The sequence below is a fragment of the Trachurus trachurus genome, assembly GCF_905171665.1.
Source record: "Trachurus trachurus genome assembly, chromosome: 8".
NCBI lineage: Eukaryota > Metazoa > Chordata > Actinopteri > Carangiformes > Carangidae > Trachurus > Trachurus trachurus.
In genome coordinates this window covers 25,898,879-25,926,827 of record NC_139905.1, presented here as the reverse complement: position 1 = coordinate 25,926,827, position 27,949 = coordinate 25,898,879, and the positions used below count along the sequence as shown (strand labels likewise).

The 27,949-nt window shown below is 42.1% G+C and overlaps 1 protein-coding gene across 1 annotated transcript; it reads right to left on the bottom strand.

Annotated features, from left to right (window-relative positions):
- Positions 1 to 2,932: 2,932 nt before the first annotated feature.
- Positions 2,933 to 27,949, bottom strand: LOC310990178 (retinoic acid receptor alpha-B-like). The gene is made up of 9 exons (XM_083977450.1): positions 26,750 to 27,949; positions 9,825 to 9,979; positions 9,198 to 9,339; positions 7,023 to 7,183; positions 6,653 to 6,829; positions 6,187 to 6,391; positions 5,358 to 5,425; positions 5,158 to 5,248; positions 2,933 to 3,938 (listed from the first exon to the last, which is right to left on the bottom strand). The coding sequence occupies exons 1-9, from the start codon at positions 26,958 to 26,960 to the stop codon at positions 3,676 to 3,678; spliced, it is 1,473 nt and encodes a 490-aa protein (XP_083833576.1). The 5' UTR covers positions 26,961 to 27,949; the 3' UTR covers positions 2,933 to 3,675.

Here is a 27,949-nt window from a genome sequence, read left to right as displayed (position 1 = left end):
AAGATGATATCAGTAAATGACCAACATATAGCTGAATAATTGCACAGGGCAAATCTGGTCACAGATTAAGACAAACTCCCCAAACACTGTCCCCAGCAGCTTCAAGATAGACCAACGAAGATCTTGCCTCCACTTGGCATACTCCTCGGATTCAGTGTCGGGATTGGGTTTTCTCCAGGTTATCTGGTTTCTCCCACCTATTTTGTTAAACATCTAACAGAAATAACAAAAAAAAGACAATTTGTCCAGTCCAGTTTCATTATTTCTTCTGTTAATTGTGTTGTTCTTAGTAAGATACATCAATTAATACAGATGATATCAGTAAATTATCAACAATTTCCTGAATAATTGCACTGGACAAATCTGGCTACAGCCGTACTCCCTGCACACTGTCCCCATTGGATTTCTTCCAGGTACCCCCACCTATTTCCTCAAATAAATAATAAACATCTAAAAAATATATAATTTTCTATTCATCGAGTCCAATTTTCTTAAATGTTCTGTTAATTATGTGTATCAATCAATAAATATGATAGTAAATTATCAATAGATGAGTAAATCCACAACTACAGTACTTGAAAAAGGCAAAGATAGACAACACATAAAATCAATACATTCCAAGTAAAGATCAAAGCGTATAAAAGTTGACAGTAGAAGACAGTTCAAATGTAATCTTAATAAAAATGTAGTGTTAAATGAGCTCCAAAGCTTCCAAATGATTGTGCTTCCCCAATGGCAGCATCTTATCTTATCTTACTGTGTTTTTATTTGCTTCATTCACTTTACTCTCTTAATTGTTTAATCATTGGTTGTTTTATTGTGAAGCACCTCGTAACTGTGTTGGGAAAGCTGCTATGTAAATAAAGTTATTGTTATTATTATTATAAATGAACTCACAACATAAATTAAACTCTTTAATACCGTCTTACTTATGATAAAAATAACATCATTGTTTTTTTTTTGTGTTTTACTGTTTGTGAAAATTCATGGTGTCAAGACCTGTAAAAGCCTTGTTACACTTCTCTTAGCATCCCATACTTTACCATCTCCTTGTATCCATGTTCTTCTCAAATAGGGTAGAATACAAAATACAAATGGATATAAATTAATTAAATTCAATAAATAATTGGGGGGATCTCAAAACCTCTATTCATTACTTTATTTATATAAAGTTGTAAAATTCAAGTTTTCAGGCCCTGTTTGTCTCTGCAGTTCTTCACTTGGTGACCTGGGTTCAAGTGTGACCTGCTGCCTTTTGCTGCTCATCCTCTCTCAATATTTCTCTGGGGCTTGAACCACCAACCTTTCAGTTAACAGCCGAAACGCGCTAACCAATTGCGCCACAGAGACTCACCTGGCTGTCAGGGGTGTGGCCTCAGACTTGACTTCCTCGGCTGGAGTGGGCGTGGTCTAAAAACCCCTAAAATGTTGTTGCTATGTTGATCTTACATTGCATATGCATGTACAAACCACAACACATAGTTGGAGGGTTAGTTGTTGTTGCACTGTTTTCTTGGGCATTGTGCCACTTGTGTGAGAGAATGTGATTATTACAACAATGTTTCTTTTTACAGTGAACACCATGAACACAAGCATTTTATGATAAAAGAAAATCATACAACTTTATTTACCTCCTTGTATTTTTACAGTCTTTGAGTAAGCTTTACCTCACCATAAATTATAGAAGACAACTGTGAAATTGGAATCACAAAATTTGTACCTGACCGTAGGCAGTGGCAACGCAGACTGTAAAAGTAAAATACAGTGTTTACATTTACAGACAGTGTTTTGGCGGCACCCATCCTCAGTGACTATGACATTTCTTCATTATCTTTAAAAGGAGTGCTTTACAGCTTTAGTGCCTCAGTGTGGGGGGGGGGGGGGGGGGTTACAGTATTACCAGCTAGGATCACTCTTGTGAGGGGTGTTTGCATTTCAGGTATCACTGTTTGCTTTGGTTGAATGTGTCCCATCAATTTCTTCCTAAACCAGCCTGCCCACCAGTGTTCCCATTATGCTGGCCTGCTTTCCCTGCATTCCCTGCATGTGAATCAGTCCCCGTTTCTTCCATATCCCGTGTTGTAAACTGTTTTCTTGTCTGTACACGGCATTTATTGCACTGCCTGTCCTGGGTGAGGGATCCCTCCTCTGTTGCTCACCCTGAGGTTTCTCCTATTTTTTCTTGGGTGTTCCTCAGTGGATGTGAGGGTCTAAGGGCAGAGGATGTTGTTATGATGCTGTGTAAAGCCCTTTGAGACAAACTGTTAGTAAAAATGGGCTGTACAAAACTTGCCTTGCCTTATGTATCACTGTTTTTTTTAGGTTGGCGCTGCATTTGAAAACAATCTAAATATGTCTTTAACTATGTATGATGATAAAAAATAAAATATTTTTCAGTTACACAGAAAGTATGCCATTCTTGTTAACACTTCTGAATTTAGGGAGGGGGATTTGAGCATCATTAATTTTCCCTGATGTGTCTGTGAGGAGAAAGAAAGGAGGCTGGTAAAGTTTGTGAGGTCTGGTGATTGTGAAAATGGGAAGAATGACGTTTTCATGGCTGAAATACACAATATACAAATGTACATTTAGGAAAATAACTTCTTCTATCAGTCTGTCTCTGCCAAACAACTTCTTTCACAATCTTTTCTATATACAGAATATTATACATAACGAATGTGAATGTACCAGGAGATGCGCTAATATTCAACACATGTCAGAGGGAAGTTACTCCAGACGAGGACAGAGGCATGGTGGCGGCTTTCTCAAGCTTTCTCCAGAAGAGAATAAACATGATGTGTCAAGAACTAGCTTGGGCTTCGGTCCAATTGTTTTTATCTGTTCCATTAGATGACACAATTGATTTGATGTTAATCAAAGGCAAATTTAAGCACAGATATTAGATTTGTTACTGTTTAGATATGTGGCACTGTGACCCACAGGATTTAAATAAGTCAGTGAACCATTTCTTTTTCATACCACACATAACGTCTTCCATCCATCCATCCATGAAGATCCATATACCATACATCAGTTTGTATCTGTAATTTGCTCTTTGGAGGACAATTATCCCTGGACAATACACTACAACAGTGAAATAAGTGATGAGAGTATTTGTCCTGCTTGGAGAGGCTGTTGCTATCAGTAGATATGGATCTGTCTTGAACTGTGGTTAAAAAGCCTCCAAAAAATAAACATTTTAAAGTCTGCTGGTGTTGAAACTGCCACCATGCCTCTGTTGTAACTTTACTCTTATATAGATTTTGCATATCATACATGACTTTTCATTAGGTATGAAGTGTGTGATTGTACATAAACCCTCTACATTAGTCTGACCACATTTCTCTGCACATACACAATCCTCCATTTAGGCTCACACAGTCTGGAATATCAGCATTATAAAAAGACTTTTAAAAAAAATGAAATCACATTTGCTTTTGCGCGTGAAGCTGATGTCTGAACACAAATCAGTCCTCACAACTGCTTTCATTTAATGCAACACTGAAACCAGTAATCCCGTGAGTTCATTGGGTTCAGGCCAGTCCTCCAGATCAGCTGTCATTAGGTGCAGTTCATTCTGTGTTGTCTGCTGTGTGGATGGTTGTCGACGCTCCCTCGGTGCTGGCAGCTGTGTGTGTGTGTGTGTTGGGGGGGGGGGGTGTTGGTTGTGGGGCTTCAGGTGGAGCAGGAGGGCGAAGAAGGGGAGCAGGGACTGGGGCTTGGGCTACGAGAGGGGACAGATTTGAGCGACGGACTTGCGCGGCGGCTCCTCGGGTCTGTTTCCTCCTCTTCTCTCCCCGCTCTTCTACCTTTGCCTCCCCCTTTTTCTCCCCCGGCTCCTTGTCCCTCCAGACCCTCAGAGTTCTCCAGCATCTCCTGAATGAGAGGTGGCATCGAGCCGGGGATCTCCATTTTCAGCGTGATCACTCGCTCTGCTCCTGTAAGAGAAAGAGGAGGGACAAGATAGCTCAGGATAACAGGAGACATTATGAACGGACCTACATCCATTCACTAAAACTGACTACAATTAATTACCCAGTATTCAAATTGCACTGAAATGTATTCAAAACCTTCCCAATTTGTGAAGAGGATGGAAATGAAGTGACTGTACCATACAAAATAAAAACTAGGGCTTAACTTACAATAATGACATCATGATAACAATTGCCAGAAAAAAAACTCAAACTAATATTGGTGTAAGAAGTAAACAATCCAGAGTAACAATGGGTTGAATCTGATTGGCCTTTTTTTTTGCACATTTTTTCTACAATGATACTGAGTACCTTTTACAGTAAAAGCCCTTAAGTAAAGGGATATGTCCCCCAAAATAATGATAATACGATATTTCACCAATCATCTACTCACCGTCATGCCAAGGAAGGGTTTGGAGAACTTTCAGAGTTATCAAAACGCTTTTGGAGTTCCAGTGGGGGTCCGGCTGGCAACGGATTTCCATATAATGGCGACGAATAGTGCTCACTTTTGAATGGTCCAAAACACACACTATGAAACATCCAAATACCTCCATACTGCTCGTCTGTACTGACCCAATTGTCCTGAAGCCGTCGCATGAAGAAGTTGTTTGGAAAAAAAAATGTGATCTCTGTTTTTAGCCTTGTTGTAGTTTTAGCTCCCAGTGGCTCTGTTGATGTTTGTGTGCATGCGCGAGATTTGCTGCGAGATGTTCGTTGGTCATACTTGGATGTATGATGTAAACATGGAAGAACATCTCGCAGCTACTGCTACAACAAGGCTAAAAACAGAGATAAAATAATTTTTTCCAAACAACTTTTTCATGTGGCAGCTTCAGGACACTTGGGTCAGTACAGACGAGCAGTATGGAGGTATTTGGATGTTTCATAGTGTGTGTTTTGGACCATTCAAAAGTGAACTCTATCCGCCGCCATTATATGAAATTCTGTTGCCAGCCGGACCCCCCCTGGAACTCCAAAAGCGTTTTGATAACTCAGAAAGTTCTCCAAACCCTTCCGACAGTGAGTAGAATTGGTGAATTATCGAGTTTGGGTGAAGTATCCCTTTAGCTTTCTGGAATTAATGCAGGAAATATTTAATTCAGGGAAACTTTACTTCTGTGGAAGTGATTGAAATAATTGTGAATGAAAGTAATGTATACATATGTGTGTGTTTGTGTCTTACCCTTCACACTGATGCTCCTGAGGTCAGTAATCTTCATCAGTATTTTAGGAAACATACAGGGTTTCTCAGGCCTCCTCCTCCTCACATAGATCTACAGACACATGAACAGTTATTTGTGTGCTGAAGCTTAAGAGGAATGGTACATTCATTCCAGATAAAACAAGTGTCCATAAAATATTCTAATAAAAGTCCGATCAAACCTTCAAAGCTTCGAGCATTGGCTCCTGAAGAACGTCCACTTTCTCTGGCTCCTCCAGATCCTGACGATCTGCACACACACACATCCAGAAAAAAGACAAGGTTATTACGTAATCTTGTATATGGCTGCATGCTTTATGGTCAATGTGTGAAACTGATGTGGAACCAGTATCATCTGATATTGCCAGCTGGTTTTATCTCTTTATCTGTTTGCGTCTCTCACATACACAGTGGTTTCACACACTGAATCGCTGTAAGGCCGTTCTGTATGTGTTTTTCTACTTCTGTTGTGAGACAGCAGGATAAGTGTGAAATGCTGACTGAGACACGGCTTTGATCTTATAACCACCATGTATCTTGAGACCTGTGGTTTTACAGTAGATACATTTATTCATCAAAGAGAAAGTTGGACGCTTGTTATGTCTCACCCTCTCTCACTGGAGATTTGTTTTTCTTTACCAAAATTAGCTGAAGTTATCAAAAAGTTGCTACATTTGTTTCTAGGTGTTGTTTTTAATAAAAAATGCATTAAGTTTGGCAACACTGCACACTGTCAACACCTCCTAATAACCTTTTAAAAGAAGTGTAATGGGGAATTCCAACTGTCTGTTCTATCAGCTAGTCAGTCAGTCATGGATATGTTTGTGTTATGTTATGGTGTCTAGTCCTGCTGTGGTGGCCTGGTGTTATAGCCAGAAACATTTAGCACATAAAAAATAAAGACATTCAAATTCAAGTGAATTTCACACTTTTTTCCCCACCACAACACTAAATAAAAGCAACTCTTCTGTCTTGTTTCATTTCATACTCCTGCGCTATCAGCTGCAGTACCTCCACAGAGCAGGCAGATGGCACTGAGCAATCCAGTCTCTGCATCGTCCATCTCCAGAGGGAGCAGCTGGTTGGCAAAGGAGAAGACGAGGTCTGTGAGAGGTCCGAAACCAGCGTTGTGCATCTGAGTGCGGTTCAGAGTCAGACCGTCAGAGAAGGTCATGGTGTCCTGGTCCGGAGTGTAGCGAGTGCAGATCCTCAGAATCTAGAACAAAGGGCATGAAGTGGCTGATGTGTCACAACTGTACATTTTCCCATGAAAGATCTTTCTATCTTCTTTGGGAATCTTTTAAGGAGCTACTTTTAAGCACAGTTTTCTCGTGAGTACAGAAGAAACATTAACTTCATTCCTTACTTCCAACTTCCAACACCAACGTTAACTCTTGTCCCTATCACTTATTTTCTTTCAATGTAATTAGCATGCTAACAACTAGCCCGGGCCCACTTTATAGCAACTCAAACCCACCAGTATGTCGAGGCAGGCAGCTTTGAGCAGCGTGATCTGATCGGCGATGGTTAGCGTTGTGAAGCCGGGCAGCTGCTTGGCAAATTCCACCGTCTTGATGATGCATTTGGTGGACAGCTCGCTGAACTTGTCCCAAAGACTGACGTCCAGTGCCACACGGTGTTCTGCGCTGTTGCTCTGTAGATTGGAGGGGGACAGAGACAGGAGATAGTGATTTTTCAAGAAGATGGAAGTTAAAACTAAAAGGATCTAACGGTTAATAATTCAACCGTAGCTGCTTTTATTGAGTTAAATCATGTTTTCAAAGTGTTTGTGTGTGTGTGTGTGTGTGTGTGTGTGTGTGTGTGTGTGTGTGTATGTGTGTCAGTACCGTGGTGTATTTCCCCAGCTGACCCAGGGAGGGAAATGTTTCCTTATGGGCCACGCGAACCCGTTCAATCATCTGCTCGGTGTCCGCCGACAGAACGTGGATCTCGACCTCCACGGGCCGCTTCTCCTCCTTCTTCTTCTTCGTCCGGTCGTTTCGTACCACTGATGAGTTAAAGAGAGGAGGATTTATCTTACACGCGATTCACATTGAACGTTTCACATCTGAAGGGTGAGGTTTTCTTGACCTGAGTTTTAAATCAACATTTTAAGAGACTTTACTTGTCAAAATCACAGTCAACAGTTTTAAAACCAGGCCTGAAAATGCAAATGGGACACAAAGGGTGTAACAACATAATTTCAAGTGTTTATAGTTGAGCCGTGTCTCTTCCTCTACCACCGCTACCGCTGCCCTTCCTCCTGCTGTATTTGACTATGACAGTTTTTCGCAAATACATTTCACACATCACTTATTTAATTCTCACAGCTGCTGTTCACAAAACAGTAAAGGCATTTATCTTACCTGTCCCTCACTTGTAACTCACCTCAATTAAACCAAGTGCATTGAAACAGCTCTTTTACTTACAAGACTAAATGTTCTGATTTGTTAAAAAACTTGACTTATTATCATGATGTCATGATTAAAGCAGATATCAGTGGAATGTTTTTGTTAATATAAGTCCTAAATAGTCCTATTTTCCGTCAGCAATCACTTACATGAAGTATTTCAGCCTAAACATGAGTCTCTCCGTCACTCTGCTCTGCTGTAACCCGAGGAGAAAATTTTCCTTGTGGGATACAAGTGTTATCCAATGAGGAGAGAGAACGGCATGAAGGGCTGTGTGTGCAGCCAAGGGATGCGCGTGAATGTGGTGACGTAGCACGAGGACCAATTGATGCCTGACAAGGGCGGGGGCTGCTAACTCATGGTGCGTTCAAAGAAACTCGTACTTTGTGTTTTTCCTTCCTGTGAAGTCATACCAGTTCGATCTGGTACGAGTTCACGGGTCGGAAGTTACGAGTGGCCGTTATAGGGAACTTTCACAGACAACAGGATGGTATAAACACGAGCTACGGGTTACCTGGAACGCTACCAAGTCGTAGTTGTGACTTGAAGCTGTAACTTACGGTTTCAAAAGCCTGCCTTGAACGCAGCATTAGCCGAAACGGCCGTGAAGCTGATATCTGCTTTAAACTCGGCTAAGGCTTTAGCCATGATTTCTATAATCTGCCTGTTCAAAGTGCCCTGACATGGCCCATTGCCATAATCCCTATAGTCATAGCAGTAGGTTCGTTACCTTTAATTGTCGGTGCAATTTTTTTTTAGAACGGTGGAGCAGAGCCGCGAGCTGCTCAGAGTGACACTACGGAGGCTAATGGGATTTCTTGGTTAAAAAAAATAATAGAAAAAATAGCTTGCACCGACAATTAAAGCCTACTCCTAAAACTATAGGGATTGTGGCAATGGGCCAATTTGCCAAAATGTTGAACTATCCCTTTAAAGGCCACATGTTTGACACCTTTCCTGTGCTTTATCTGAAGTGTTGATACATTACAGTATATACTTGTGATTTTAGCTACTAAAAATCAATACAAAATAGCGTTATATCTCCTCTCTTAGGGTTCTCACTGGAGCTCGTGTCAGTGAGCCAATCAGAAGAGAGCCGACTTTGAGCCTCTCTTCAGTTGACTGTTTTCTGAGTGATCAAATAAAAATAAAGCAATTTCCAGCTAAACACACAGAAACTGAACGCTGTAAAGTTGGATGGTGGATCCAGGTCCAGGTGGGTGGAGCTTAAGTCATGAATGAGAGCGGTGACCGCTTTGCTGTGACATCACAAAGTAACATAAGTCTTGACTTGGCTTTGAAGCCCTGAATACAGGCTGTGTGTGTTTCTCGGTTGCTGAGGCTCTGATACTTTCATAATATTAATATAGAACCCGGACATGCTTGTATTGTAGGACATGCACTACCCACCATAGGCCACCAGGGGGGGACAAATATTAAGGTTAAAACACATCACTGCTGTCTGAGAATGTTCAGCCTGCTTGAGCTTTCTTTTATTACTGTGTGACTACAAAGCATTTCCAGAAAAGTGCCCTTCAACTGATTCATGTTTCTTATTTGCTGTACTTTGGTGTTTTATAACGTTTGCCCTTCTCCACGCGCTGTACTCACACTCTTTGGACATGCCGACGTCGAGGCATTTCTGCAGCCGACAGGACTGACACCGGTTCCTCGTCAGCTTGTTTATGACACAGACTTTGTCTCGGTGGCATGTGTACACCATGTTCTTCTGGATGCTCCTCCGAAAGAAACCCTGAAGAATGAAGAGGGACGGGGGGATGAAATCCAGAAACAAGGGAACGAGAATACAACGGCATCGTAAACATGTGCATGTGCTCTTTTCAAAACCTGAGATGAAAACAAGGATGAGTTGAGAGGATCACTGTTTTGTTGGGCAGCTGGTACCAGGTCAGTGCGTGGTCTGACACGACATAAACTGTGTGCGTGTGTGTGTGTGTGTGTGTAGAATGTTATGAGAGCAAAGCGGCTTACAGATCCTAGGGGGAGGTGTAAAGGTTGTGACCTCTTTACTGAGACATTAAGCACACACTCTGCGGTCTCATGCTCTTTGTAATTATTTCTCATTCAGGTTTGTGTTTTTTTTTCTTTCCTCTGTAGCTCGCAGCGCTTTGTGCGCACGGATGACCCAGTTACCCAGGATGAGTGCGGTGGTGGCTTATGTGCGTCGCACCGCTGTTATGTTTAGCTGGTGCACGCTCGTTTTGGGGGGCTGCCTACCTTGCAGCCCTCGCAGGCGCTGACTCCATAGTGGTATCCTGAAGATTTGTCCTGACACACAAAGCAGGGCTTGTAGATGCGGGGCGGGGGCGGAGGTGAGGGGGGGCTGGGGACGAGCAGGTCCTCCCCTGAGCTCGTGCTCTCCGTCTCTATGGCTGCAGGAGGAACCAGAGAATACAGAGGTTAGCGTCTAGCTAGCCAAAGGACAAATTTCAAGTATGACATGACACTCTCATGTCTCAATTCTGACTAAAGCTGTGTCAAGATTTGGAAAAGAAAATTAATTTTATGTATTTATTGAAAATGACAAAAAACAACAACAACAAATCTCCTATGACAGAGGGAGGACATATTTTTGCAGGCCAACCCGGATGTTAGCGTCATTCTGGTTCCCCAGTGGGATTCTTTTTAGATTCACTGCAGAAAATAAGATCTGTGATAAAGTTTATGACCACATATTTACATTCTGTTCAGCAGGACAATCCACACCTCTATGACTTTGAAAGCCTTAAAGGACAATTCCAGGCAATTGAACTTGGTGCTAATAGTTTCCTAATATTTTAGGTCTGAAAGAATGAATCGGCGCACATGTTTGTAAACGGAGCTGTAATACAAAGTCAAGTTGACACGCCCCTCGCCCACTATGTTTACAGGTCGTCTGAAGCTCCCGTTTGTTTTATCAACAAAGGAATATCAACTTGGAGGCACGACATTTTAGTTGATATCCCTTTGATGATAAAAAAAGGAGCGCTTCAAACTACCTGTAAACATACTGAGCGCATCAATTTGCCTCTTGCGCGAGACTCTATTTACAAACATGTCAGCTTTCTTTGAGTAAACACACCCCTCTGTGAATGTTTGAAGCCATCTTGTTGTCTATGGAAAAAACATTGCGGTTTTATGGGATGTAGACAGCTTAAACAGCATGAGATCTGTCTGCTCCCATTATACACTGCCATGACGATGTAGGCACAACAGGAGACATTGAAAAGAAAATCTCCAGATTCATTTGAGGCTTTTGACCTAAAATACCAGGAAACTATAGCCCCAGGTTGAATTTACCTGCAACTGTCCTTTATTACAATCACCGGAGTAAATTGCAACACCATCAACAAAGCAGACAAATAGTTTAAGTGTCATCTGTGATGGGATCTATACTCTAACTTGAAGTTTGATTTAACTCTGACCTGTACAAAAACCTTTCCCTTCATAAAGATAGTAAGAGTTAGCCCCCAACAACCTCTGCAGTCTCATTTCGACACATTACCAACCATCCTTTGGGCGAGACACTACTACTACTACTACACTATTTTGAGATTTTGGGCTATTTTTCTTCCTTAACATGTATTCTTTCAGAAAAGTTTAAAAAAAAAGGGTATAAAAACCACATTAAGGTGGTTATTATACTTCATTTTGTCTCTTTTGTTGGTAAATTTCTCCTTAATTCGCCAAAAGTTAGCATGCTACTGTGACATACTGTGTTATGCCTCTTGTCTGATCCAGGTCATGTCAGGTATCATTGTAAAGCTCTCTCTCTCCTGAACAATTATGTAGGCTCCAAAAATGATAATTTCCTCCGTATCCGCAACCAATCGTAAAAGTACAATTTACATTAACAATCTATGGAATTTTACAGTACAAGTCTTTAAAGGCTGTTTTCTCAAAAAGAGTTTTTCCTCAGACTCTGAGCTAGAAATCTCCACTTCACCAGCACTTACAGACACCAAACCTTCCAGTTTTATTCTTGTCTATATTCTGAAGGATTTTACAGAGAGGTTTGTTGATATATCATTCACATCCTGATTTATACAACATTTTATTCCTAAAAACAGGGTGAACTTCAATTTTTTTTAGGGCTGGTGACAGTATTTTCTCATTTACAGAGTGATATAAAAAGAGATATCCAAAATCCCCTCTGTAAAAACTTCTGACTCTAATATGTCAACAAAATAAAACAAGAATTTTGAAAGGGGCTTTATCCATTTGGATGACACCACACACGTTTAATCCATCCCATCCTTTTACATATTAGTTTTGTTTTAGTTGAAAACATCTGGGATTTTAAACTTTTATTATTCATCAAAAGATTACATTAGTCTGTAACCAGACCGGCAATTACCATTCTAGTCAAACCATAAAATGTTCTCTAGTCAGAAAATAAACGATCTTTTGACAGAACAGAGAGAACAGAAGAATGAGTGTAAGCCAGGGAATGAAAGGATGCATGATTAATAATGCAGCTTTGCAGAGAGGGCGTCTGCTCTGATGTTATTAATTTGAGCAAGACAGCGAGACATGGAGGAGGGTAAGAAACAATGACTCTGGAGAAGATGCAACAACATTAACGAACCCTGTGTAATCTAACTCTGAGTCAGTCCTCCCTTTCACTTGAACTCGCACAAACCCCCAGCATCTAGGAAGAAGGAATAAATCCTGTCCTTTTGTTTACTTTGGTCCGTGTTGATTTTAGTCTGTGTTTTTTTTTTAAAGCCTGTGGGGGCTGTGTTGCGCGCCAGCCCGTGCTGCTCTCATACCGTCAGTATTTAGTGTTTAAATTAAATCGTAAAGAAAAGAGCTGGAACGTCTTTGCACACAGGGCAGCTAGCTTTCCTCAAACCTAAAAAATCTATCTTTTGCATAATGAGCTGCCCGGGCACGTTCAAATTCAACAGGACCTGCCTATCAAAGGTGAATAGTGAATTAAATTATACTTTCCTTTGTTTTGCATATCTGCAAAAAAAAAAAAAAAAGGAAAAAAAATCGAGGCTGTTGTGTTTGCAGTGAGGTGGAAGTTGATTAAGCAATATCCTGTTGTTGTGGGGTGCTATAACTTTACTCAACTGGTTTAAGTGGTTGGCTTTATACAGCTTTAAGTAGCACTAAAGCTGTAATGTGTTAATGTTGCATCGGTCTCTGTGTGGTTCACCTTAATTTGTCTTTTTAGGTTTGAGGTTTTCTTCCCAGTGATTTCGCAGCCACAGGGCTCCCCTCTCTACTACACCACCGCTTTTCCTCCCTGCAGCACTGCACTTGAAGTAAGTTGAAATTGTCAACCTGTTTCTTTTTTTTTTTTTTTAATCCTGGTTTTATTTTTTTTAAAAGAACATTTTGTCATCATGTTTTTTTGTGTTTTTTTTCCCCATGGCCATATGTTGTCTGAGCTTTTCAGCCTGTAACGTTCCCCGAGGAGGAACAAGAGAGGAGGGGAGGAAACAATACGTTTTCCAAGGGTGGAAAACAAACTGTGAGGTCGAGAAAACACTACAGCAGAATGAAACCAGGTTCCACATATTAAACAGTTTGTTTTTTATGTTTTGGTGGAAGAACTAAAAGAACCAGTAAGTCAGCACTCTCTATCACGCAGTGAAGAGTAACAGCACACGCACACAAGCACACCTGCCACACTCTGGCCCACTGCCACTGGCTGTTTTCCACCTGTCTCCACCTTAGTACACCTGTTGATCGGTGAGTGAACCCAGTTGCATGAGAACCAACCAGTTCCACAGGTGGAGGGGAGACAGACGGAGCTCTGAGGGAGAGAGAGCATCCATGCAGGTACACGCCTTGTGAACGTCACACATCCGAAACGCCTTGAGGGAATATCCTCAAAGTTGGTAAAAGTATGAACTAATTAGACTTTGATGGTTGAAAATCAAGGTCACAGTCAGGACACGGCAATTATGATAAACATGACTCACAAACTAATATGCTGTATTGTTACACAAGGATGTGACCTGAGACTAGGCATGGGCCGGTATGAGGTATGAGACTGACGCTTTGATAACCTGAAGCAAAAACATCACGATTTCACACTATTGCGGTTTTTCAGCTACAGCTCTAAAATGTGTTGTTTTGAAGCGTCTGGGTAAAAAGAAAAAAAAAAGTTTCTATTGAAAACAATCTTATTTTGAAACAATGTATAGAACATTTGGATTATTAGTAAATGTGTATCACGTTAAAATAAATAATAAAATGATAATAAAATGTATACCGTAATTTCCGGACTATTGAGCGCACCACCTGGCCACCTGGCGTGCATACAACATTGAATTCCACAAACTTTTTTGCGATACCGTATGCATGCTGACCCCCCCCCCCCCCCCCCTCAAAAAGGCTAGTCTAAACACGGAATAAAAACTGAGAGCGCAACGCCACTTTTGCGTTTTCTGTTCAGATCGTGTCCGTGTAGACATAGCCTAAATCTCAAAACGCTGCCCAAATCGGATCTTTTATGAAACAATGTCGCCACAGACCGAAGTCTCCAACCTGTAACATGAGCCACACCGCTAGATGTAACGAACAACAACAACAACAGACTACTGTCGGGTCCCTCAGGTAATCCGTCTGAAACGTGTCCACTAAATCGGCATCGATCGGAATATTTGGACAAACACAACTCCCAGTCAACATTTAGTCTGTAATGTTTGGATTTTGAATACAGTGGGCAGTCTTTCAACAACCTCTTCTATGTTGTTGGTTGTGTTTGTGTGGAAGTGCCACACTACTGGAGGGATTTCTGACCTGCACTTTCTCTCTTTGATGAGACATAAAAAAAACTAAACAAAAAAAACATACTGCAGGAACGGTGTGACAGAAAATTTTTGTGGTTTTATAACCGTGACTTTTGGTATACCTTGAAACTAATCAGCGAATACCGACCTGAGTCTAGTCTGAGTGGCATTAATGCTGTGAACGCATCCAATCAGTCAGTCCACAGAGACATGCACACAGCCTGTATTCAGTAACTGGACTGTCAGGTCGTCTATGCCAGGACACAGCAGTGACCACCTGGACTCGCTAGTATCCAACACTCGCAGGATTTGGTTTCTCTGAGTGTTTACCTGGACTCTGCTTTATTTTATCAGATCGCTCAGTAAACGATCAGAGGCTCTGAGCCTCCTCTCTTCTGATTGGCTGACCGACCTGTTGGAGCTCCTGAGCCGGAGAGAGGTGTAAAACTACACTGGGATGGTTTCTGATTTTTGGATACAGGACAATAATCAAATATAAGTGCGATGAGTCGGCAAGTCTGTCCTCTTTTTTTTTCTGTTTTACTTTCAAAAATTTCGTCTATGTCATGAAAAATTATAATTCTGAAACAAACAGTATTTTCTTTTTGCAGTTTTTGTTCATGTATTCGCTGAATACAATGCAAATGTGGAACCAATACTCTTTCTTCAAATTTCACCTCACAGTTAAATAAACGTCTTCGTCATCTGGGAAGTGAAAACATCTGACCTCCGCAGTCAGGGAGGTTAAACTCGGCGTATTGCTCATACTGAGATCCCGCTGCGCCGCGGATCCTCTCTCTGGCTGGGTCAGCCGGAACTGAGAGCATCGCAGCCACAGACGGGGACCAGCCTCGGTCAGTGATGCTTGGAATTCGCGTTGCTTTCGCCGCCAGTTGTCAGGGACGTTGGACACAATCAGATAGCAACCCTGGGTGTCTACATCATAGTTTCAAAACAGTTTTGGAAATAGTTTTTTTTTTTTTCCGGGCCAGACTACGACTGAGAACAAGAGTGATCTCACTGTAACAGGAAGAGGAAAGGTCTCTGTTTCTCTGTTGTTTGAAAACTCTGTAGCAGTGTGGATGGCAGGTGTTAATGTAGCTGAATTTAAAACTACAATGTAACAGTGAGGTTGCACACATGGCCTCTAACAGCCCCCTCCCACTCTGTCAGCATGGATCTGCTATTTTCAGATCTTCAGATTCAGAAACCAGGAACATCCACAATAACATTACTCCCAGTGCCTCCTCTAACCTCTAACCTCACACACACACACACACACACACACACACACACACACCTCCCCCTGCTTTAGTAGCCATACCAGACATTCTTTTATGGAGGAGGTTCAGCTCCTCTCTGCTGGCCTGCTATGTTTACACAGAGAGAGAGAAACCCAGAGAAGAGATCCTCCTCCTCCTCCTCCTCCTCCACCACCATCATACCATCCCTTCATCTTTCCCCTCTCTTCATCTCTCCTCTGTTTGTCTTTGCTCTCTTCTCACTGACACACTAGCCAACAGCACAGAGTACCGTCTGACCTCTTTTAAACTCCTCTCTTCGCTTCCCGCTCCCTCGCCTGCTAAATCCAAGAGTCTCTCACTTTGTTTTCCTTTGTGTGTGTGTTAATTCCTGCTGCTTCCCGCTTGTGCTGCAGTGTGCAGGGCATGATGCAGTTATGACAAAATGCATTGTATTTGGCTGTTGTTGTTTTGTTTTTTTTTGGTCACTTTCTCTCTTACTGTTGAGGTGAGGGCCAATAGAACGTAGAGGAATACAAAATGTGTATTGGGAGGGGGGAATCCTCCAGTTTCAATCAGATTAGAAAACGAGTGTTTATGTGATTTAATCACACCAGCAAACGCCCTGAGGTGACTCAATGTTTTCACATCTGCATTTGGCTGAATATCAATTTTGCAAAACTTTATTCACATTATGTATGAGGTATACTTTTTTTGGAATTGGAAAAAATCACATAATGCTCCATTAGGAATGAGAAGAAGAATCGTAATGACAGTAGGCCGTTACATACTATGTTGCATTGATCTTTGGAATGTAAGTGTAAGTGCATTTTATATTGTTAAGCTATTAAAAAAAATTATATATATATATATATATAATATATATATATATATATATATATATTAGGTCTGTCCCGATTACCATATTTAGATAATCAATTATTCACGCATGATTGTTTACCATGGCAACGATCGAAGCTTCGATTTTTTTGGGTCAGCCCTAATATATACTGTATGTATATATATCCATATTTATTATTTCAATCCTTTGCACTTTTTATATAATTTGAAGCCCACACATTTGGTTTCCAGCAGAGATGTATTTGTGCACTTGAAAATATATTTCAACATCTACTGGATGATTGTAACTGAGTTTGCGATACACAGTATAAATTTTCAATAAGCAGGAAAAATGGTGAGTTTAAAGGTGATGCAATGATGGAATTTTCTATCTTTTTCTGCATGGTATTCTACGGAGTTTCTTGCCACATATACAAAGATGAAATGATTCATCTTTGAGCACTCACATCCCACGCAGGATAAATCATTCCACTTGTGTAAGCTCTTCAGGTGAATGACGGGATTTAACGATGTGTTATGTTTTGTGACCGGTCATAAACTGAGAAAGGTTAGGACGAGACCAGGAGCCAGCTGGCTGCGACCTCCTCCTCTGCCTGTTATCACCGCCGTGACCTGTGTCCTGTTAGCTTTTTACGAGGTGAACGGCGGTTTTATTGTCATCACACAAAACGTTATGACACCTGCAGCTGCGTTGCAATCGCCAACGAGGCCCAGACTGCGACTGTAAACATTTAGACATATTCGGGGTAAGTAGTGCCATATAGGTCGGGTGTAAACTAAACCATGGCTGAAGGGGCGTGACTCGTGCTCGAAGCAGTGTTACGGCAGTGTTTGGGTTCATCTGGGTCAATGCGTGTTTAAAACCTTTCAGTCTGGGTCACTTTAGTTCAAATCCAATAGTGGCGATGGTAAATGTCAGCCCAGTGCTGGACTCCGCCGCTCAGCGACTCTGATGTAAAATACATTAAATGGTCTCTCCACAGGCGGTCCTGGCTCCGGGCCAGCCAGCAGTTCCTGAATAGAGAGCGCACTCAGTCACTTCAGAGGCCGGCCTTTAATCACTCCACTCATTCCTTCTCCTCCACTGTTAACAAGGCGCGCTGTAAATTCATAAACATTAATTTCTTTGAAACACTGTGGAGGGTTTCTATCGCTGCTGATGTGAATCCGAAGCCAAGCTAATAAACGCACACGTTCCTGCTCAACCTGTTCTTCTTTCACCTCCTCCTGAGGTCAGGCAATATCAATAAAATCCTTTATCACAGTAGACGCTATTTCACAATATCAATATTCATATTATATAACGTTATATATAAGATTGATTATGAGCAGATGAAGAATGTCTTATGAATGTTTTAGTGAGTCATTGCAAGACCTGAGGAATCAATGTATTTCATCCCACTCATGCAATGATGCAATTAAAACCACCGAAAACAGCTGACTGAGCTCACACAATCACCAAGGAGACGACTGTTTATCACAGTTTAAAGTGTATGACAGAATCTTGTTGCAACACTAAACTCTACCTCCGCCTTTCCTGTTGTGGCATCATGAGCAGTAACAGGAAGTTTAAAGACATCACCACCTGAGTTTGGATTTGTGATGGAAATTTTTCACCGTTTGCAATATTTTCAGAATAAATAGATAGCCAGTGGAGTGAGAAAATAATCTATAATCAAACCTAAATAGGGATGACCAGACTTTGTTGTTGAAGCCCCTGGACTATAGACCAGTTCCATCCTCTCTATTGGATCAGCCCTGGTCACTGATTCCTTTAAGTTCAGCCTTGAAACATGTTTCTATTGTGTAGTGTTTTTTCTCTGCCTCTGACATTGTTTATTGATGTGAGCTATGTGTCATGAGGCTGTTTTGTTTTTAGTCCTTTATTCTGGTTTATTTCCTAAGTGTTTATCGATTTAGTATTATTTACAGCACTTTCTGTACAGCACCGTTTTGAAAATTTGCACTATAAAAAAAAATACTGTGGAGACATTGATTCTTAACAATCTATATCAAACCTAACCTCAATAACCAGACTCCTACACTAAAATACATCTGTGATAAGCTTATGCAATAATACAGAGAACCTGCATCAGGGGTAGTGCAGTGTGTTGCGGTGGAAGTGGACCATCTCACCTGGAACGGACTGAACCACCACTGATATAAAAAATTCAGGGGAAAAGAGAAGAGGCACTATTTTAGACGGAGAGTGCCATATTTAATGAATGCTGCTTCTATTTAGGCCGTCATCTACCGAGTAAACTGATCATGAGACAACACGTGTCGTGACGTGGAAGGCTTACATCACAGCTGATGTCCAGAGGGAAATCCTGTATATCAGAGATGTCCTGAACTGATCCTGAGGATTGATGCTGTGGCAGATCCAGGAATAATTTACTGGACAAAGCTAAATAAAATCAAACCTTTCGCCTGCTGCTTTACAACAGCTGGGCGCTACAGTGGGCTGATCTGGCTCAAATATAGTCCCTGTGCCAGTCAGATGTACATTCACAAATCCTGCAATTTGTAAAATCTGTGAGGCCAAAATAAAGCAATAAAGGACACACACCAAAACATTCAGACCAACTTGTGTTTAGATACTTAAAATGCCATCACCTCACTCCCTTACCTGTGAATGATGACTATCTCACTGAATGGCCTCATTATTTAAAGAGGAACTACGCAAGTCAGGAAGCTTTTCCCCTGTTTTGCTAACCCTCCTCTCGGCCATGTGCATTTGTTTTGAACGAAGCCGGCAAGAAAGCAATCCATGGAGCGGTGTATAACGTTATATATCATATACGATTTATATATTTGTTTAGTCTTATCTGTCATAAACAAGAGATTACAGATGACGGGGTGCGTTTGTGTCGCGGTGCCGCAGAGACGAGAGCAGGGACACCGGGTCGGAGCAAGAGGTGGAAGGGCCTCCATTAATCTGTAATTAAATTACAATTACAACAAAGCAGTTTAATTTAGATTCTAGTGTAGCATAGTTGGGTGAAAATCTTGGTGAAAGTCAGTGTTTCAATAGAATGTTTTAAGAAGATTGTTATGAAGAAAGGTTATGCAATGTCTGTAAAACTGTAATTTACAGTGACGCAAAAGATAATTTGCATCAGTAGCTCTCAAATCATGAATTGTAATGAGCTGAGGAATTGTTTCATAACTAATACAACACCCAGTAGCAGGCTGACTCAGCTGTTGCGAATTAACCTGACTAAAATGAGGCTAAAATGAAACTTGGAGATGTCTTGTTTTCCCTCTGCAGCCCCCGGAGCTGAACTCAAAGATAATCCGTGAGGGCAGAATCTCCTCTCAGTACAACTGCTGCTGCACTCGGTGTTTCTCCTTCGCTAGTGAAAACATCAGCTGATCCTGTCATGTCAGTCTCAGGAGTCACATTCCTCCAGTTAAACTTCCACTCGCATCATATCAGTACTTTCATCTCTACAGTTTAATAGTTCTGACCTTCAGCATTTGGATGCAGCAGCTTGGTCTGTAAGTGGGTTTTTCCCAATGCGCCTGACACATGTTTGAAGACTTAATGTAGGCTACACAATATGTAACTGCTGTCATTTAGGCCAACCTAAGTATCAGACTGATCAGTGGTGGCAGCATTCTGGATAAAGACCTCTTCTCTTGATTGAGTTCTGATGGTTTTACTATAGGTTGCAAATTTGCAGTTCTTCATTACATTATAAAGCAGGTCTAGGTTCTATATTAATATGGTGAAAGTATCCAAGCTCTGCCAGGCTCCGAGCCCTGCTGACCTGGACCCACCAACCAGCATTAGAGGATTTAGTTTTGATCAGTGTTTACCTGAAATCTTTGATCACTACGGGGGTATTCAGACCTGGCGTTTGGAGGAACCTTTCCGAACAAGGGAGAATTTAACCCCAAAGATTGGTTCATTTGGTCCTATGTGAACACAGCAATCGTGCTCGGATGCTGGATGAAACAAGTGGGCCGAAGGCCGATTTCTGACCAATGAGAGAACAGTTGGTTCGCGCACAGCATGTTGCCTTGTGAACACAAACGACCCAAAAATGCAACAACTGTATTGGTTTAGCCCCTGAATTGGAACACGTCTGAATACACCCCTTAGACAACAATCAGCCAGCCAGATTGAGGCTCAGAGCCTCCTTTTTTCTGATTGGCTGACTGAACTATTACTAATAGAGCTCCAGAGAGAAGACTGAAAGGGGAGATGTTTAACTATATATTCTCTCATTCTAAAACTACTATACGTCTCATGAATCTACACTTACAGACCTTTAATATCAGTAAAATGTATATACCGTAATTTCCGGACTATTGAGCGCACCTGAATATAAGCCGCACCACCTAAATCTTAAAAGAAAATAAATTTTGTATAGGCCACACTTGAATATAAGCCACAGGTTTTCATGTTGTAACATGTGATATTTACACAGAAAGACAGTACACTGAAGATTTGTGGAACTATGCAAGCCGGCTCGCTTTTCCGCTTTTTTGGTTACGCTCCTCTCAGCCATGTGCATTTGTTTAAAACGAAGCCGGCGAAAAATCAATAAATGAAGCGGTGGATAACGTTACATAACATATACGATGTTACTGCGCCTGCGTTTGTGTAGTCTTAACTGTCATAAACAAAATGTGTCGCTGTGCGCAGAGAGGAGAGCTGGGACACCGGGGCGGCGGCCAGGTACTACACTGATGTTGCAAGGTTGGTTTTCAGCCGTGAGACGCCAGGTGGAAGACAGAGAGCCTCCATTCTCACTCGTAACAAGTCACAAGTCATGTAGTTAACAATCACAATTACTCCAGAGCTTTTTAATTAAGGTAAAAATGTAGCATAGCCACGGGAGAAATCCTGCTTACTTCCTCTTTAAGACATGCTTTCTTTCAAACTGTGCCTGAAAATTGGTAGTACGGCACCAACACTGCAGTAACATGCCTGGTTAGAAAATAAAACACTGCACCAAAACGCAAAACTAGTGTCTTCTTCGGCGCATAATCTTTCCCCACATGTCTATCTCACTTTTGCCCCTCCCCCTGGAGGCCGTTAGCCAGTAAAAATCTTTAAATTAGCCGCATCGTTGTATAAGCCGCAGGGTTCAAAGCGTGTGAAAAAAGTAACGGCTTATAGTCTGGAAATTACAGTAGTCAGGATTAGAAACTTGTACCACTTGGCTCAATAAGTCTGTTTAACCAGGAATGGCAATGACATGGCCTATAACAGGGAGGTCAGGTCATTTATCAGCTGGTGTGAGTCAACCTTCTCAGGCTTAACGTACTGAAGACTAAGAAGCTAATTTTTGATCTCAGAAAGCTGACTAACAATTACACGATTGAAACTGTTAATTCATATAAGTGTATAAGTGTTATCTTGGACAAGAAACTAAATTGGAAAGAACGTACTGAGGTTTTTATGAAGAAGTCACAGGCCAGACATTTCTTTCTGAGGCTAACTGAGGTCCTTTGGCATTATTAGCACAAGGCTTTTAGACGTCTTTCACCCAGGTATCTTGGCAGCTTATCTCTGGGTGATAAAAAAAAACAGGATCAATAAGACGATCAAGAAAGCTGGATCTGTTATTGGCCTAACCCCTGACTCACTCGAGGTCAAGAGAAGAGAATAAGGTCGAAGTTGAAAATGACACTGCTCTTTGAAAACCAGGGACTCTGATGCTCATTCAGCGAGCGATTAGTGATGCCTTGGTGCTCCAGAGAGCCACTGAGAAGGTCGGATATTCCAACGGACACTGTTAGTCATGGTCTGCTGCACAGCATGACTGTATTGTTTGTACAGCTATCCTGGGGAATTTATTTATTCATTTTGAGGTATCTTCCTTTGTTGGAGTTGTATTTTCATAGCTCCTCTCTGGTTTTTGTTGCAGCTTTTTAATCATGTTTCAAAGGCCTTGTGTGTGCTACGTCTGTATGTCTATGTATGGCTGTACAGTTTCCCTATCTGGATCAATATAGTTTACTCATCAAACTACAATATTGTGCTGCTATTCTTCCTCTTTATCCTAATTTATGCAAAAATAATTGAAGATATGACATGTTCAAGAAAAATCTTGTCATTTTTAGGCAAAGTATATGCTCTCTCTCGAGTGCGATGGCAGTGCAATCTCACATGAGGTTCGGGAATCAAGACGTCTAGAACACACAAACACTGACACGCAACCATACGCCTCCTCCTCCCATTTTCACACACTCACACTCAGGTCAAACTTGGTCAGTGTACCCTCACATTCCCAGACAAACTGTGAGTGCGAGTGTGTAAGTGCATGTGCATGTGCATCACTTTGAGAGAGAGAGAGAAAGAGAGAGTGTGTGTGTGTGCGCGCATAACAGAAAGAGGGGTCATTCAGTGTGGAGAAGTGATGACTGGGCAGCTGACACAGGAAAGAAAGAGGCAGATAGAAGGAGAAATAAAGAGTGGGAGAGATGTAGGTCACTTCCCAATTGTCAGTGAGTCACTGTTCTGGATCACACCCAAACACACACACACACACAGAGTGAAGCCCTATCCCACAGTCAGTGCTTACATGTCCCTGGAGGAGTCGCTGAATTTGTGTGCGTGCCAACGTCTGTGTTCAGCCTTTGACCTTTGAACCTGTTTGACACTCTTCGCTCCAGTCACACACACACACACACACTGAGAGTCTCTCATTCCCTCTGTTTCTCAGCAGCTGACCAGAGTCCATTTTTCCTCTCTCTTTTTATGACTTACACTAACGCAAGGGCCGTGTCACAGTGACATCACAGTCTCATCACCCTTAGGTAACTCTCTCCAGCATGTGACACTGGGGTGGAGTGACACTCCTGTGTTTGCATGTGTATTAGTGGATTGGATAATTATCATCCTGCCTGGTAAACGCATCAAATATTCATCATATTTCTGATTATCTGAATCAATATTTTATCTGATCTGCTTGCTTCATGTTCATTTTTAGCATTAAAAGTGTCTGACATGTTAATCGACTTTTAAGATCAAAATGTAAAATGAGCCAGCGTGACCTGGAACAGCCTTCCACCATCTAATTAAGTTAATCCAGAGGTTCTAAACAGAGCGTGAGACAGAAAAGAAGGTCAATCGTCACCTCAGCTTCCTTATTGCAAAAGAAGCTGCGCCTTGTGTTCCTGATCCGGGAACACATAAAACATTATCTCCACATTATACATTCATGAGGTGATTACAAAGATCAGCTCTACATGTGATTAAAAAAAAAAAAACAAAGCTGAGGAGCACACCAGCCTCTTGACCGACGTGGTGAACGGAGCTTCTCGTGTGGACGGAGTGTGATGAAAGGAAGTTGACCAAAACAAACAAAGTCGGGGGAAATGGAAGCACTACTGTCAACTGGAGCATTTACTGTGACAGGCAAAAGTAGAAAGAGTTAAACAGACGAGGTTATGCCATAAACGTTAAGTGAACAATGAAGTAAGACGAGGGAAAACCTTTGGTCCAACGTTAACATAAGATGACGTCTGATTTAAAGGGATAGTTCAACATTTGGCAAATTGGCCCATTGCCATAATCCCTATAGTTTTAGGAGTAGGTTCGTTACCTTTAATTGTCGGTGCAAGCAAGAGACCGGCAGGGCAGAGCCGCGAGCTGCTCAGAGCTCGAGAGATATCGGGGATTTCTTGGTTTCCCTCATCAAACTCATCAAATACACAATCCAACAAATCCAAACCGCTCCCGTGGACAAGTTGTGACCTGCACATTCACCACGCTATGAGATAATAACGTAACGTTATGAGACAGAGTTGTTTTCAAGGTAAATTCAAGCAGTCAAGCAGTTCTTCAGCAAGCAGTCTCTGCATTTGACTCGAAAACAACTCTGTCTCGTAACGTTCTGTTATTATCTCATAGCGTGGTGAATGTGCAGGTCACAACTTGTCCATGAGAGTGTTTTGGAGTTGTTGGATTGTGTATTTGATGAGTTTGATGAGGGAAACCAAGAAATCCCATTAGCCTCCGTAGCGTAGCTCTGAGCAGCTCACAGCTCTGCTTCGCCGTTCTAAAAACAGCTTGCACCGACATTTAAGGGAAACGAACCTACTGCTATGACTATAGGGATTATGGCAGTGGGTCAATTTGCCAAAATGTTGAAGTGACAATACTACAGAGTGAATTCATGTTAGTTTTATTTCAATGGTTCATCCACTGCAGTCAAACACACGGGGAGCAGCTGCACACGCCATCTTGAACTGGGTTTTAGGTTCCGCTGCTGTGGTAACAGATGAATTGAAATTGTAGGCCGTATATGTGTGTGGATTGTGTGTCTGGTGTGTGTTTCAACTTGGCAACAAACAAAATGGGAAGAGATAACATCGAAATACAGCTACAGAGGCTTCTGGGGAAAAAAACAAGAGTGTTGGTAGGTATGCATATTAATCTCCGTGGGTTTCTTTCATTTATCAGCCTCTTTAATGATGTAGAATCATTGGTTGAGTTGCTCCTTGCTCCAGTTTCCAGCTTCTTATCCTGTCATCTTGTAACCTGTCTCATTATATCAGCAGAGATCCCAGCCCTCAGTCCGTATTAACAACCTAACTGGTCATCAACAGAGCCGAGCTACATCCAAGCAGCCACCGCACTGTGTTTCCTGCAGTGTGTGGAGACGAGGCGGATCGTAATATTTTACCAAACATGTTCACATGCTGGGTCATGCTTCAGTGTTTCTTGTCACCGAGTCATTGTAAAGATAGCTTCAGTCCCAGTAGCTCTCACTCCCTGAAGCGATCAACAGAATTAAATGCTCCAACATCACTGTAATCACCACTTCTGGCTACAGAGGCTGCTGTTGCCACTGCTCTCTGCAAAGGTTAGGCTACATAGTCTTGATTTAAAGCCCCCATGTTGAACAGGAAATTGAAATGGAGGAAATTAGAAAAATGTACGTATGCACGCCACGGTACAGAATTGTATTCTTATTGTGTCATGTTTCTGTATAATGAATTTAATTGTCTTATTTGGATCCCCAATAGCTGCAGCAAAACTGAAAAAAAGACATGTAATGTACAGTACATCACAACAGAAAATTAAAAGCAAACTTAAATAGTTAGCATTGAGAATAGCGAAACAAAAAACAAACAAACAAAAAAGAAAATATATATTTGTGTGTGTGATATGCTGAACCCTCTAGAATTGCAGCTACCACACATCATCCTAACTGATTAAGCTGATAATTATTAACTCAAACAAACTGATTAAATGTCTGGTCACTAAAATATCAGGAAATAGTGCAAAGACACCACTGAACTTTTTTCTAAAGCCAAAGGTAACGTCTACAAATTTCTTATTTTATCCGACCAGCAGTCTAAAGATGACCCTCATCGTTTTACTATCACATGAGACAAAGAAATACAGAAGCACAAGCTTAAAAAATGATTACTCCTTTGTCCAATTGCTTAATGTCTAGACCAATTAAAAATGTGTAGTTTATATTCAGGACTTGTAAAGAAACTGATCTCACTCCCACCCAGTAAGGAGCACAGAGCTATGGAGCTCAGGTTTGGCTACGGCTGAAAAAACGACCACAGGCAGCTGCTGACCCACTGAGGTCATTCACATTGCTCCATTCACAACATTAACCAAAACCTTCATGCTGCACAATAGAAAGTTAAATTAATGACCTGATGAGAAAGGACTTTAATTGTTGTCATAACACTGCTGAAAAAGGCTGGTCAACGGAAACCGGAGGCAAAATGGCATTTGTCAGATACAAGAGATCTGGCAATCAGCACTTGGACAGCGAACAACATGGTACGAATTGCAAAAAAAAGAAAAAACGACTAAGTATGTCATGGTGAGGCGTGCCAAATACAAACAGACTGAGGACAGGAACAGCAGTGACAGGCTGAAACTAACCAACAGCTTCCTTACATGTAAACAGTGCAAGAAAAAAGAAGACAACTGACATGAAACCTAATATTCACATTTGTATCAGTTTCCTCTGCTGCTTGGTTACTAAAAAAAAACTCTTATAATGTGTCATCCAAACCCTCTGACAGGGATGATGTCCACAGACAGAGAAGTCATTGTCCACAATAGGATAAAAAAATAAAAAAAACCCATCAATTTGATTTAAATGGTGTGCAGCAAGCATGGGTTCATTATGCTGAAGGGAACTTCCAATCAACGAGGATGTAGACTAGTAAATACAAGACTGACTGATAAGTTGTGGGTCTGCTGATGTGCCAGTTGTGTACCAAACGTACAATGCTGACAGTTTTAAATGATTTCTAATGTGAACTATAGTTATTTTATTAATACATCATAAACGGTAAATCATTTAAAAATGGCACTCACAGTGGCAGGATCCGCTCCAGTTCCTGCTGGTCACCAAGGACGCTCCGAACGACCGCTGGAGTCCTCCTACGCCGGACAGGAGACCCTTGTCCGGCCCGAGCCCCGGGTGTCTGTGGTAGTAGTCCATGCTCAGGAAAGAGCCGGGGCTGGGGCTGCTGCGGCTGGGGCTGGGGCTGGGACTCAGACCCACAACGTCCACGCTTTCGTACATCACCCGAGGGACGGGGGAACGGGGGGTTCGCGTCTGAATCCTTACAGTACCGAACAGAAGAGGAGAGGGGGGGAAATATCAAAGCGTCCCGCACGGCGTAGAAGAAGAGAGAAAAGAGGAAGAGAGGGAGTTCACATCTTCATAACAGACTGACGGGAGGAGGGGGAGGAGGAGGAGGTGGAGAGAAAAACAGCGATGACCTGTCCCGGTGACCTTTCAGCCTCTTGGAGAAGCTCCGGCAGTTTACTGTCAAACCAAACCGTCCTCTTTACGTCCCTTTCGCAGTTCAGTGCTACAGGTGCCACTAACTTCACCGTTGTGTTCGTGTAGCTGTAGCTTTCGTTACTTTAAAACGCGTAATTAAACAGAGCCGCTTCAGCCACTTCAAAGACACCGCGTAACGTTACTCTACTAACGCTCGCTCGGTGTGCGTGTTGCGTTTGAGTTCTCGCTGACCTCGACGTGTATCCCGCACTCGTCCCTGCCGCTTTACACTGGTCCGTAGCGTTAGCGACCCCCTTTTTTTCCCCGCTACGGGCTATTTTTATAGTAGCGAAAATGTATTATGTAATTGTCATATCGCTTGCTAATCATTGTTGCCAGCCCGGAGGAACGGTCCCGTTTGACTGACGCTCAATTACGTGTCACAGCCGACGGCGCTTCTCTTATAAATCCATACGTGACGACGAAAAGTAGAAGAGGTCCGGTTGGTGTAGGTAGGAGCACGCGCTGCTCCGGTCGCCCTCGGGGTCCAAACGTTCTAACCGGAGAAAACTGACTCGTGAACGCAGTCGTGTATGACTTTGAAGTTGTTGACGCCCGTGTGTCTAAAGAAGCAGAGTAGTATATCCGAGGGCAGAAGCGGCGGCGCTGTGGAGGTCGAGGAGGTGTCCCGGTTTGAGTTTGTGTACCTCCGGCTGCTGTTGTTGAGGTCCAGCAGCGGCGCAGGCAGCGGTGTCCTGTGGTAACCTCCGCTCTGCACCCGACGG